This window comes from Aspergillus karnatakaensis (genome assembly GCF_047715665.1).
Source record: "Aspergillus karnatakaensis strain CBS 102800 unplaced genomic scaffold BJY04scaffold_49, whole genome shotgun sequence".
NCBI classification, from domain to species: domain Eukaryota; kingdom Fungi; phylum Ascomycota; class Eurotiomycetes; order Eurotiales; family Aspergillaceae; genus Aspergillus; species Aspergillus karnatakaensis.
Window position 1 is genome coordinate 31175 of NW_027395761.1, and position 14761 is coordinate 45935.

Sequence of the window (14761 nt, forward strand, 5' to 3'; positions counted from 1 at the left end):
GTATTACTTAATGTATATAAAGTACCTCCCAGATATTTAGATATTGATAAGATAACTAAAATTATTCTAAAGAAGGCCTTATTATAGAATATAACTGTTAGAAAGGACTAGATAACAGACCATGTTGTAAAAATATATTAAGATTAAGAGTCGAATAGCCTAAAAATTAGTTACTAAAAAGCTCTGTGTAAATTTCCTAAGCTTATTAATTTCTTCTTTTCAAAAGTTATAGGAAATTAAAGCTAAGCATAGCATATAAGATAAAGATATCCTTAATTTATGAAACTAAATTTACTATAGGGCTAATTATATTAATAGTAATAGTGTTAAAAGGTAAAAATACCTAGGAAATCATGGCTTGTTATATTAAAAACTCAAAAGTAGGTTCGACTATTAAAATATATTAACTTAACTAGGTAGTTAGTACCCTTAACTATTATATCTAAAGGAAAGTATCATTTAAAGGGCTGGTTTAAGACGTTCTTTACATTATATAACTAAATAATTAAGATTACTACTAAACAAAAAATAATAAATAAGATAGGCTTTTACTAGCTCTTGTTAAGAACCCAGCCAAGGCGGTCTACACGGCAGAATAATACGGACCAGTAACGTTGTGACGAGATAATAGTATCCCAGGACACTATTATCGAGGAAGGAATATTATCGGCCACGGAAGATTACGCTGTTACAATATTTGGGCTCTCAATATATTAAACACCTTCGGTGTTAGGACGGACCTAGCAACACCAACAGGCACGGACGGATACTAACCGTTATATAACGGGAGTTACCTAGCGGTATGCCCACGAAGGAAGTCACGTGCGTATACCATCCAGCGGACCAGGAACTGGTAGGGAAATAGTAGGTAAGGAAGTATCCCTATTAGGTATACCACTTGGTATACCTCGGAAAGGTATACGGAGGGTATACTCGTAAAGGATATTTAAGGACGCTCCTTACTACTATATCTAGTCTTACTTGTTCTTCGTGATCAATACAAATTGTTATCTTAGAGTTACCTTTAGAATAGCAACACACTCGTATAAACTACTTTACAGGTATTCTATACGTAGGATACTTGGCCCTGCCTACTTCGACTAAGCTCAACCCCGACCGTGACTAGTCTTTATACTAGTTGGACGTGAGGCTGTTTAGAGAAAGGATTAAGTGAGTTAAGTCAAGCGTTGCGAGCTTACGAGAGGTTACCAGGGTTAGGAAGAAGCCAGAGGTTGGTTCTTCCGTAACAGCTCTGAAAAATACTTTATTCTAGTTATATAAAAGTAATAAAGGATGGGGAAAGTACTACTAATTCTAGATAATTATAGAAGTTATTTAATACCTATCTTTAATATTACTTATATGAAACATAATATTATAGCTATTTATATACTTTTTAATTTATTTTATTTTTATAACCTTTAGATGTTAGTTATTTTAAGCCTTAAAAAATCTATGATCGTTAGTCAAACAGAAAATATAACTAGAATATAATAATATTAATAAGCTAGGACTCTTAAAGCCTAGCTATAGATATGTAAAAAGGTCTTCAAAAATATCTAAAATAAGCTTAAAATAGATAGGGTTCTTTTATATTTCCTCATTATAATAATAGATAAACTATAATTAAAGCTATTAACTCCTATACCCTTTTTAAGTAAAGTTAATGCTTTAATTCTTTTTTTATGGTCTTATATACCTTATATATTCTGCCAGGTATATTGAAAAACCTTATTAAAAAGCTTTTAAGAAATGACTTTAAACATCTCTTAATTCTATTTAAATAAGTACTAGATAAGGTTATACAAGACTACAAAATAATTATTTATAGTACTAGATTACTAGTACAAGAAAACAAGGATCCTTAGTCTTATTATAAATATGATACTAAAAAAGAGTTATTCTAAATACTTAATAAGTCTGATAAAAAGTATTTTATTAGGTACAGGATATTTTTTCATCAAGAAAGAATAAGGTTAAAGCCAGAAAGAGGGGTCTAGTACTAGTACTCTTTTAGTTTTTAATAAACTTAGACGTGCTCCACTAACTTACTTACAATATAAAGCATATAGTTATAAAAAATAGGATAATATACTTATAAATTTTTTTAAATCATTTTATTTACATAAGAATTAATAGAGTTGTACTAGTTAAAAGCAGTATAATTGTTAGGAAAACTATCATCCGCCCGGGACGCACCGACCGCCCGGGTTTACGTCATATTCAAGGTAAACCAGCAGTTCCACCAAACGGAACACTCGCGCGTCCATCGTATCCTTAGCGTTACTAGAATCGCCGATATCACCACCCCTTTGCCAGCGGTCCAAACCTCGTGGTCGCAATAACGTCCTTAATGGGCTTTCCCAGCTGGGGCAACGGCGTCCCGGCATTCGGATTAGGTACCCAGTTTCCGTGTACCTGATTGCGAGTCAAAAACGGGAGTTGAATGACCGCAATAGGACGTGAAAAGTCTTCCGTATCGAGGAGGAGGAGCTCGGTCTTGGACACGTTGGCTCGCGTGCTTGCAAATAATATGTAACCGTCCCCCTCTGGCGCATTGTCGGAGCGAGGGATAAAGACGGCTTCTGCAAAGTTACCTCCAGGAGCACCACTGAATACTGCTGATTCTCCTGTATCGGTATTGAGCTTGATGATACTGCTGAAGAGGACGCCCCCCTCGGGGGTTGCGGTGATCCCGCTGAGGTAGACTATCGTGGTTTTGCGGGTCAAGTAGCGATCATCGATTACGGGAAAGTCGGTCAGACCGTGGTTCGAGAGACTTGTTGGAAGGGGTAGTTTCGTCCCTGTAGGCTGCCTGGGGTCGAGCTTGAAGCGGACGTAATCGCCCGTGGGGGCACTATCTGGTTTGTGATGCGGCGGGTTCCAGAACGGAAAGATGTTGTTGTAAGTTAAAAATGGGCAATCAAGCGTGAGAGTTCCGTCGGCTTCCTCCCAGCCCCCGCCTGTGTGTACAATCAACCCGGTTTCCGCGAGATACCGGCGGTATTCCCCCCGCGCCCAGCCGTGCAGTGGGCTATCAGGATAACGAGGGATAACCACGAGCTCCTGGGACTTGTCAGGGACGTATTCCCAGTAGTCCGTGTTGGGGACCTGGAGCTCCTTGTCTGTCCTTGCCCTGAATGGCGCGCTAGAGAGAACAATCCAATTGTCTGTCACCCAGGCATCATGGCACCAACCCGGGATATTCGGATCGCTAAACCAGAATTCATTCTTAGCGCGACCCGTTGTATCTAGCGAGTATGTCACGATATCTGAACTTTGCAGACCCTTTGCTCTAGTTCCCCAAGCCAATAGCTCATTCTGAAAGGGGTCTATCTTCGGATGCGCGGTAAAAGCCCGGGACGCAATCTGGCCACCGTACGGATCGTATATACGTGTTTCCAGGGTATCCGGGTGCACCGCGTATGGAAGCGACCGTTCAGACATGGCAAGAAGATCTCCAGCCCAGTACAGGATATTGATATTTGCCGCGGCGTCATTCGCCAGCCGTACACAAGGATGGTTGTCCCAAGGATTTCGGTACCGCCCAAATAATCTCTTTTTGGCCTTCCGCTCGAGCAAGTACCGCTCGGTCTCCACGTACTTCATCTTCATCGAAACCCGCCCACCGGAGAAACGGTACGCGCTGATCAAACCGTCACCTTCAACGAAGGGTACGTCTACTGGGGGGAGTTGGACGTTGTCTGCGTGGACGCGGTACCAGGTGCCCTCGATTGCTGTGGGGATTTTTCCGAAAACGACTAGATCATCCATCTCGGCCTCGAATCGTCCTTGTGCGACTGCATCGATAGGTGAATAGCGTGTTTCCCATGGTGAGTGGAGGTTGAAATGGTTTTCGTGAGTGGGCTGAGCGGTTTCTTCCTTTTGATAGTCTGTTCGGGGCTGGGTTGCATCGCCATGAGAAAGACTTGCACTTCGTGAGGTCTTCGGAGACATGTTGGGCTTTATAGAACTCGACGGGTAGAGCAGGTATTTATTGGAGAAGGCTTGAAGCGCTGTATCAGGACTTGTTGCATCTTTTGTGCTTCTCTTTTATATTCTGTTCCGCCCTATGGTGGTTACTCCGCGGAACTAGACTACTCTACTTATCTATAGTTGGCTAGGTATTTTGATAGTGTTTATTGTAGTTGCATTGCTTACACCCTCGCTTTTCCGTTCAAGATAGCTCAGCGAAACAGAGTCATACCGCGGAAATAGTGTGGAGAAACTACGGCCGAGCCATCCTGACACCGTGGACAGAAATAGTACAGTCTTATTTTTTTCGGGGTAATAGGGTAGGTATCCTACTTTCATCTGGTCTCCGATATGGGGCACGATCCGATGCGGAATCATCCCGCGTAGAACCCCGTAACTATGCCCCTTAGGCCAGTGCTGTATATTACAAGCCAAAAATGCAGCGGGTTTCTTCATTTCTGTAATGGGTGCAACCATAGAATAGTAAGACGAATTTAGCTGTTTTGCCATAAACATAAAGAGCTAGGTACATCATAAAATTGTCAAAGCCTTGTTAGCTACCTAGAAGGATGACCCAACAAAGCCACCTCCACCCGGCCACTGTTCCAAATACATCAGATCAGCAGTATCAACCCCTTCCAGCATTGGAAGAATGTCTTGATCCGAGGGACACGACGCATGTATGGTCCCATTCGGGGGAAACTCGGTTTGAAAGCTCGCGCTGCTCTCTTTGATTGTATCTTGCATTGCGGGCTCTATCGTTCTTTCAGGTGGCGTCTGGGCGGTCATCAACATGCTTTTAAGATCTCCGAGACTTCCCCAAGACTCGCGCCCAGGTGCCTTTACCCATGGGTATGATTTCGCCAGTATATCCATGGCTGTATAAACGGCCTCGTTGCATGGTGTGTTATACACCTGTGGGGAGTATGAAATTGCGAGAAGAAGGAAGGAGAGAGAGGAGAGAAGAAGGGTTATTGTACTTGGAAAGAGAAGTGGCGAGCTCCCAGTTTTAGGTAAGCCCATGATCTCTTTCTGCACTTCGATAGAGGATTTGGCTAGAGAGATGAGGGAGGTTGTATACTGAGGGTGGGAGAGCATCTCCTCTAATGAAGAAAATGTCTGTACAAAGACGAGCATCTTGGCATGGTTGACGCGGAGCTGGATAAGATGCTTCAGGGAAGTATTCAGCCAACTAGGGGGTGTAACGTCTGGCTCGAGCGGGACGAAGTTTCCCATTGGCATTTTATCAACGACTCTTTCGAGCTGAAAGGTCAAAAAGTCGGCGCGATCGCAAGAGTTTGTTCTATTCGACGACTTGTAGTTTTCCAGGTCCCATACTTCAGATGTAATCTTGCACAAGGGGATGTTCAAGGAATGATAAGAGTGCTCGGGCTGCGTGCAATGAATTTAACATTAGTTATGCGGGTGCCTTTTCTGTATATCTTTACGATGCGGGTGTGACATACAAGATCAAGAAGCCTGTCATCGACGTGGCGGCTATCTAGGGTCCAGGGGAGCGCAGTATAGAAGCTGCATTTCATATTCAAGCTGTAGACGCAGGCAAACATCCTCTTGTGGAATACAATTCCTGATGGTGGTAGCCCACAAGCCTCATAGAAACTTCGCTGATGAATACCTAGCTCGAGACACAGCTTCGCCGCATAACTTGACATTCTCCACGCCCGGACCGGCAAATCTCTGATATCTAAATATATGGACTTTCCCCTTCATTAGTATGTGTTGGTTTCTTTGTTGACTATAGGAAATCCATGGACTTACTACCAGAGTAGCCATAGCAATATCCTCAATGCCGCAGTGTTCCTGATCAAGGGTTGATTGTACACTCCATGAAAGCTTACTTTCAAGATCGCAAGCCAAGGAGCTTTGAGTCTCTCCACTAACACACTGCGCTACTGCTACAGTAGCCTTCATGATTTCGATATCAATGATATCTAGATCAACATCTGCAGTCGTCCGGCCGCCAAAATTTGACAGCAGGTCAAAAAGCGAGTTAACTTTTATCTGGATGCGTTCCAGATCGATACACGGATACAGAGGATATACCTCGCTGATAAAGGTGCGGATGAGTTGGCTGATACTCTCATATCCGACATCTATCACAGCCTGCGCCCCCTGCAGCATGTTGATGACTGTACTTATTGGCCTTGTTGGTATGGCTGCAGGCGCGGTATGGTCTCTGTCGGAGTCCAGGCTTAATAGCAGCCCTCTCTTTTTCAACATTCTCTCAGCAAGGTGCAAACTTGCCATGAACTCTGCAGGGTGAAGGATCATCTTTTCAGGCCGGATTGGTAGTTTATGCTGCGTTTGTTCAAAGGCGTGTTCCGGATGTTGGGTCATCGGCTCGACAGTATGAACAAGGCGATTCCTGTCCAGGAGTTCCGTCAGTAAACATTCATCGGTGCCATTACAGCACGTACTCATCATTCTGTCGCTGTTGCTCAGCATAGAGACATTCAGATCCCAGCTCCTGGCAACGAGAACAAGGCTGGGTTCCACTGCATCTCACTTTACGGGCTTTACACGGCGCGCTATGGCACATTAGAACAGGTTCACGAGTTCCTCAACGATGTCTTAGGGCAATAACTAAATTGGTTCCCTACCAGGCCATTTTGGCGTACTTCTGTCGCTTTCGAGGATGGAAGTCTCGCGGTTTGAAGTTTTTGGGTGATGAGACCGGTTGAGACCGGCTTTGTGGACAGATGCTCTCCATGTGGATATGACACTGCACTCAGGGAACTATCGAAAACTGGGGGTGTAAAAGTAAGATAACATGAGAACTATCTCTTTCCGCGCTCATCCTTAGTGGGTCTTCCCCGCATCACCCCGCAATTGTCGAGGCATTAACTAGGCTCGTCATTGGAGGACCACGACCAGGCCCGTGTTAACCAGAACACGCTATCTTCGGCAAATACTCCGCGTTGTAATGCCGGAGGCTCCAGCGCATGTGACCTCACACAGGGTACACAGCATGGTCATTGGCTGCAGCTTCTGCTCCTTTCATGGGCGATTTTCATTGGCTGAAGGGGCAGATCCTAGGGAGCCATGGTTGGTTTGATTTATGGCCACATGACATAAGACACTTGCTTGACTGGTCATGCTGTCGCTTACCTTTAGTTCGTTGCGGGGCAAAATAGATCGGCGGTCTCCTACTGTACGTAAGGATTCATGATGATTGTCGCAGAAACAGTCTTTCCCCTCATCCAGCAGGCCCAAGACATCACAAGAAATCTATTATATCGGCATAGCATGGTAGCATCCGGCATTATAGAATTTATGCACAATAGTAACATATGCATTGGCATAATTTGGCCTAAATTACCCTGACTGATGGTCTTCTCGGAAAGTCGATTATTTCTTTACGGGTCGATGCGGATGAAAATGCTCAAGTAGCAGTACCCCGTGTATCACTGCAGGGCATCTTGATTTAATAGATATCTACGTATGTCCAGCCTTCCTTCCTACTCGGTTGTCGATTCGGAATTCAAGGTGGCCTGCCCTAATTGGCTATGGCGCGACCTTGGCGGCCTACACAGAGGAGTCATTTACTAGAAATCAAGAAAGGAGCAGAATTTGATGGGGGGGGGAGACCACTCCCACCAAGGGCTTTCTAGAGGGAGGCAAAAAGCCGAGAATCTTGGAGGCTACCTCGTATTACCAAGGAGATTACGCATGGCCGTGGTAACAATCCTGCGGGGGCTTGGGCGCTTGTTTCCAGACCCATTGGTCGTTCCTAGCACAGGGCTCTTCCCCACAAAGCCAAACGTCCGGGGAAATTGCAGCTTCAGATTTCCGGGGTGCAGAAAATGATAAATCTGGTAAGTGAAGATTTGCAAAAGTGCCCGAGGGCAATAGTTCTGAATATACACGAAGGAATAGCGGGAAGGGCGGTTATTACTAACTAGAGCTTCTAGAATATATACGCGATGTCCTATTGAACCCAGTATATCAAAACGAGCAAACGATAATGTTCTTTCATCAGAGACGGGATTTAACCGTTCTTAACCCAAACAAGAGAGCTGAAAGCTCAGTCACAGTAGATGCAGTATTCAACACAACTGATTTTATGGACAATACCACAGAGTCCTATACTCGGAATATATTTTTTTCTATTCAATTGGGGACTAGTATCTAGTGTTCTTGCGACACGTGGACTAGATGGGACAATGACAGAAAATGAAGCCCGTTATGGTGAACTTAACACTCGGACCCATTTGATCGAAGGATATTCCGTGCTCTATGTAACACCGCGGAAGCGGAATGTTGTTGGTGCCCGCAAGCATCTGTCAACCCAGCCAGTCGGAATGGGCTGTTTGATTGGGAGTGTTCATCTCGTCTAATGCAGCCTATTCAGATTTCTTTGTTCCAATATGACTGCCCACCCGATACCCTAGGATACATCCTTGACCGTGCACGTCATGCGTTGATAATAAGAGCTTAGCAACACATGCTTCCTCACTGCTCTGTCTGCCACTTGAACTTCTACGTAGGTGTTTCCGCGGTATGATTCCTACTGGCCGGGCAGAAAAAGCCAAACTTCATGGTCATGTACGCTTTAGCGATGATCGGAGAAGCCCCAAAACTAAGGATAATGTCAAGTGGGGGAGGGACAATTCGTATCCCCCACAGAGAGCTCTGGACTATCCCGCAAAGTGAGTTAGAGAATGCTACTCGGTAACTCGAGGACCACCCTGTATCACGGGGTCCCAACTCAGGTGGTATGGTAGAGAATTATAAGATAGCTGCCAGAGATGCACGTGGAATCGGCGTGGGTAAAACAGGCTGATCACTGAACCAACATGGCGAATCTCATTATGGCTGTTCCCCTTGTTACAATCAGGGACAATGGCAAATATTCCTTTGCTGTCCTCAGTCTTGGTGCTGTGGTCGTATTCATTCTGCTTCGTTCCCTTTATCGCGCGCACTTCCACCCTTTGAGAAAAATACCTGGACCACGACTCGCTCAGATCACCGAGCTCTGGCGTACATGGCAATATTTCAAGGGTGGGTGGTTCTACGATGTTGCAGCACTACATCGCGTGTACGGCCCTGTCGTAAGGATTGCGCCAAACGAGGTCAGCGTTGTCAGTTCCGACTTGATCAAGACGATATTCAGTCACTCGGGAGGCACACCCAAAGTATAACTCTGAACATATCAGCAGGCCTGTTAAGCTCAAATACTAATGCTAGGAGTAACAGACAGCATGGTATGATACTTGGTTGGGGCTTACGGGGGACGCAACCCGCACCGATGCGCCACGCTCAGTATGTGCTACCCGAGTTCAGACACTATAAACCCCTTATTGCCTAGGCTGATTGTTTACCCTCACGTAGACATTCACTGTCACAGACGTGAAACACCACAGCTTCCTGCGCCGCCGTGTCTCCGCTGCATACAGCATGTCCACGATAGTCTCCATGGAGCCACTGATCCAGACAATCCTGGACTCACTCTGGAATCAGTTTGAACAGCTTGCAAGCACAAACACCCCCGTGAATCTAAGCCTGTGGGCGTCATTCTTTACATACGACATCGTCGGTAAGCTTTCTCTCGGGGAGCCGCTGGGTTTCATTGCTGCCGGTCACGACAAAAATAGCTTGATTCCCACAATTCACAAGATCACTTCCTGGGCGGCAAATATGGGGGCTCTACCCGGGCGGAGTGCGTGGTATGCGAATCCCTTGATAACCTGGCTGGGCCCCAAAATAGGTATCCAGATCACGGACTTCGCCAAACTCTTTGCAGGCTTTTCCGTTGATCAAATTCCGCAAAGGATGCAGGAGTGCAGAGAAGAAGGAGGGGACCCCGGTAAAACAAAGCAACGTGATATGCTGGACTACTTCGTGGGCATGAAAGACGAGAAGGGCGGCCCGGCTTCGATAAGGGATATATCTATTGAGGTGGGTAGTCTGGTCGCTGCCGGGGCGGACACCACATCTGTGGCTATTAAAGCCGTCCTGTGTCCGATTTTGGAAGATCCGCTGCGCTATCAAAGGCTGCAGAGGGAGATTGATGATGCTCATGAAAGGTCTGGTTTGAATAACGCCAGTGCAGGAAATCTCTCATTCAGTAACCTGAAAGAGCTTCCATTCTTGGACGCCTGTATTAAGGAGGGTTTACGTTTGCATCCGAGTATTGTATATCAACTGCCGCGGAAAGCTCCTGAAGGTGGAATTACAATCGAGGGATACTATATCCATCCTTCGGCCACGGTTTCAATGAGCCCTGTCGCGCAGAACCGTTGTCGGTCTATCTTTGGCGAGGATGCTGATGAATACCGTCCCGAGCGATGGATTGAGGGTGAAGGTAGCTCCGGGGAGCAGATAAAAGAGATGAATAAACAACTTGCTACGGTGAGATATCTATTGTCTTTCTCTTTGGCCCCAGTCTAATCCAAGCGCTAACTGTTAAGCTACAGTTTGGGTACGGCTCGCGTACCTGCATCGGTCGGAATCTGGCAATGTTTGAGCTGTTCAAATTTGTCGCGCAGCTACTGTCCCGTTACCAGGTTGAATTGTGCACCGGGAAGAAAGAGTGGGCTGTGCACGCAATGTGGTTTGCTGAGATCCACAATGTGATTATACGGCTCAGGCAGAGGGCCACAAAGATGTAGTTTACTTTGCTTTGGATCAGTATTCAAACATATCCCAAGCACAGTAAGTAGATACCTCATGCAAGTGAAGTGAACAGCTATATATGCGCCATATTCATGATTAAGTATAAGCAGGCTACTCCCTAGTTTTGCTAGGTGCTACACAGTATTGTTAAAAGCCCAGCCAGGGCGGTTGGCAGGGCATAATGCCACAAGTTAATAATACTAGGGTGTGATAATAGTTGTTACGGAAGAACTAACCCTTGGCTTTTTCCCAACCCTGGTGATCTTGTATAAGCTTGTAATGTTTAACTTAACTTACTTAATCTTTTTTCTAAATAACTATTATATTTAACTAGTATTAAGACTGATCATAATTAAGGTTAAGCTTAGTTAAAGTAATTAAGGCTAAGTATCCTATATATAAAATACTTATAAAGTATTTTATATAAGTATATTACTATTCTACTATTCTAAAGGTTCCATTAAATAATAATATAATATTGATAATAAAGAATAAGTAAGACTAGATATAGTAGTAATAAGTATCCTTAAATATCCTCTATGTTAACTACTATCTCAACTACTAATTTATAGTAGTTGCCCTGGTAATTAACCACTAACTACCTTTGCCAAGGCTGACTAGTTAGTAGTTAATATGATCTCCTATTACTAAGGTTTTATTACCTAGACCCCGGCTCAGGCAGTAGTCAAGGTCGTGGTTAGCTTAACTCGGGTTCCCATATTTTCTTTCTATAATAGGCACGCGCGACCGGGCCTAGCAGCCTGCGGCCGCGCCCTCGGGTTACATTATCCGCGCGCCAGGTTAAATTAGAATATCTATAATAAAGAATTACTAGTTATTATAATAGTACTTAAGTACTAGAAGATCTACCTAAAAGATATATAATATTAAATTATAATCAAGTCTAATTATAAGATTCTTACTTACTTTATAATAATAAAAAGTTAATAAGGAGATAAGCTAGATGAGCTAAACTATTATTATAGTGTAATTATAGCATTATATAATATAAAAGTATTAACAAAATATAAATAGATATTCTCAGTAAAAGACTAGATTATAAGAATAAGAAAAGAAGTCTAAAACTTGTAAATAAATAAATAAAGATAGAATAGTTAGGAACAACTTTATAATCCTGATTATAATATCAAGAGTTAGCAGGCTAGAAGTCCTGGACAAGGCTAAAAAAGTCTTAAAAAATAATAAACTTATATAATAATATTAAAACTATTAAAACTATTAAATAATAGGATTAAATATTAAGATAATATATTTAAAGCTAGGGATTAATCTATACCCTATTAATACTAATTAATAAGATTATTGTTACGGAAGAACCAACCTCTGGCTTCTTCCTAACCCTGGTAACCTCTTGTAAGCTCGCAGTGTTTGACTTAACTTACTTAATCCTTTCTCCTTAGCTTATCGCCCGACTAGTATAAAGACTAGCCACGGTCGGGTTGAGCTTAGTTAAAGTAGGCAAGGCTAAGTATCTTATATATAAAATACTTGTAAAGTAGTTTGTATGAGTATATTACTATTTTAAAGGTAACTCTAAGATAATAATTATAATTAATCACGAAGAACAAGTAAAACTAGATATAGTAGTAATAAGCATCTTTAAATATCTTTTATAATATATTATTTAGTATATTAGTGGTAGATGGTTTGGTATACTATCTACTCCTGGCCCTACTATCCATATACTACCCTATATACTAAATATCTTAGCAGGGCGACAAAGGTTCTTTCTTCTAATTAGTTTTTGTTGGTGTGGTCGGGGCCTTTCCTGTTAGCAGTGGACTTGATAGGCTGTCAGGCTCCCGAGGCTGGCTGTGTCTTAACAAGTATTAGTAATAGTTTAATAAACTAATAAATTATTATAGTTTTTTAAGGTTCTTAGGCATAGGCTATTCCTAAATTATCTTAATTTTTAATACTTCTGCCTAGATACTATCATTAGTAATCTAGTACCCTAAGAATTCCGTTTCCTTAATATAGAACTTATATTTCTTAAACTTATATTTAAGATTTACTTTTTATAGTTCTACTAGTACTTCTTATATATCTAGTATATATTACTTAAAGGTTTCTAAATAAATAATAATATTATTAATATACACACATGTATACCTTAGTAGAACTTTTTATAATACTTTTTTAATATATTACTAGAATAATACTAGTGCGTTAGTTAGCCTGAATAATATAACCTAGTATTTTAAAAGTAGTCTTTTATTTTTCTCTCTTTTTAATCCTAATATAATAATATATATTAGTTATATTAAGTTTTATAAACTATTTTACTCTGCGTAATTAGTTTTAAATATTATTAATTAAGAGTAAACAGTACTAATCCTTAATTATTATATTACTAAGTAGTTAATAATTAATATAAAGTTATTTTTCCCCTTTTTTTAAGATAAATAAGACCTTATATCTTATTAGAGATTTTAATTTCTAAATAATCCTAATAAGTTCTTTAGTATTAATATATTCTTTTAGTAACCTATTATATTTATTATTTAATAAGATTATCTATTAATAATCTAGTACTTTTCCTTCCTAATTCTTTATTAAAATATTTTCTTATTCTAGTTAATATCTAGGTTATAATCCTCAAGCTACGGGATCCCTAATATTATATTATACTTACCTAAAGAGGTTATATTAAAACTTAGTTTATAGTATTTCTTATATACTACTATAAGTAGTAGTATTAATTTAATTATTAGTTCGAGAATTCCTAGGTTCTTGCTATTTAATCTATTAATTAGTATAAGTACTTTTTTTCTTATACTTAGTAATTTATAAAAGTTTATAAATCTAGGATTTATAAAGTTACTTGTTACTCTTAAGTTAATTATAGTATTTGCTGGCTATTTATTAACCGGATTTATAAAGTTACTAGTTACTCTTAAGTTAATTATAGTATTTGCTGGCTATTTATTAACCTAGATTAATAATTTAAGGTATTATCCTTACTATATTATTACTAGGAATTCTAGCAAAGCTAGTTTATTACTATCTAGTAATTCTAGCTCTTACTTAGGTATTATTTAATATAGTATAAATATGAGTACTATTCTTACTTCTTTCTTCTTTATATTATAGTAAATACAAGACATCTTAAAATATCTAATCTAAGGCTTAAGCGCATGGCCTAGGTATTATTTATACCTTTTATATAAATACTTTATCTAGTAGCATAGGTATTTAATATTATAATAAATATATTTAAGTATAGTTAGTTTATAGCCTATTATTTTTTTTAAGATATTATACTATAGTACTAGGCATGTCTAATTATAATAGGTTACTTATAATTATTATTCATGCTCTAGGTACTTAGTATAATAGTTATAATTATATTATTTATAATAGTAGTATTTATAGTTAGAAGTACTTAGTTATTTTTCTCTAATATTTTTAGGCTATTATAATAGTCCTGGTTATCTCGCCCGCATGTTTCGCAGAATCTTAGGTATTTATTATATACTTATTATATTCTGCCTAATCCTCGTATGTTACTTTCTAGTATATTAGCTAGATATAATAATACTAAAATATAATTTATTATTCAAGTTATTATTATTATTCTTACTTATATTTAATTTTCCTATATTCTTAGTAATTTTATTTTATAAAGTCAGGCCTTTTTCTATTACCTAGTAGTCTAAAAAGGTCCTTAAATCCTTTTTTAATAAGGTTTTTTATTAAGGTTTTAAGTACCTTAATAAGTTTTTTCTTATTAGGCTTAGGGCTTTTTACTTAAGTATTAAATTATTTATTAAAGGGATTAAAGTCTTATATAATAGCTAGGAATTTTCTGTGCTCTTTTTCTTAAACTAGTTTAATAATAAATTTATTTTTATAAGTCCTATCTAACTTCTTAACTTAGTTATTTTATAAGATTTATTAAAGTTAATATTCTTTTATATAATACTTACGTGTGAACCTATAGGCCTTGCTATTATAATTAATATTATATTTTCTAGCCTAGATATATATATAAGCTTCTAGCTTTATATTAATTATAATATTAAGGGCCTATTTATTTTATTTACTCTAATTTAAGTATAAGTTACTTAGGCGTTCCCTTATTCTTAACTCCCTAGATTAGTATAATATATACCTAACTAGTTCTTCT

General features: G+C 40.0%; 3 protein-coding genes across 3 annotated transcripts; 1 reads left to right on the forward strand and 2 right to left on the reverse strand.

Moving 5' to 3' along the window:
• Nucleotides 1-2301: 2301 nt before the first annotated feature.
• Nucleotides 2302-3957, reverse strand: BJY04DRAFT_229958 (carotenoid oxygenase family protein; the record flags this gene model as incomplete). The annotated part of the gene is made up of 1 exon (XM_073719170.1): nt 2302-3957. One exon carries the CDS (start codon nt 3955-3957, stop codon nt 2302-2304), a length of 1656 nt encoding a protein of 551 aa, XP_073567867.1.
• Nucleotides 3958-4536: 579 nt separating this feature from the next.
• On the reverse strand, nt 4537-6117 carry BJY04DRAFT_221410 (fungal specific transcription factor domain-containing protein; the record flags this gene model as incomplete). The annotated part of the gene is made up of 3 exons (XM_073717109.1): nt 4537-5367; nt 5442-5693; nt 5755-6117. The coding sequence occupies 3 exons, from the start codon at nt 6115-6117 to the stop codon at nt 4537-4539; spliced, it is 1446 nt and encodes a 481-aa protein (XP_073567868.1).
• A 2675-nt stretch (nt 6118-8792) lies between these two features.
• BJY04DRAFT_221411 (cytochrome P450) lies at nt 8793-12369 on the forward strand (the record flags this gene model as incomplete). The annotated part of the gene is made up of 5 exons (XM_073717110.1): nt 8793-9131; nt 9193-9258; nt 9328-10347; nt 10413-10568; nt 12343-12369. The coding sequence occupies 5 exons, from the start codon at nt 8793-8795 to the stop codon at nt 12367-12369; spliced, it is 1608 nt and encodes a 535-aa protein (XP_073567869.1).
• Nucleotides 12370-14761: the final 2392 nt, after the last annotated feature.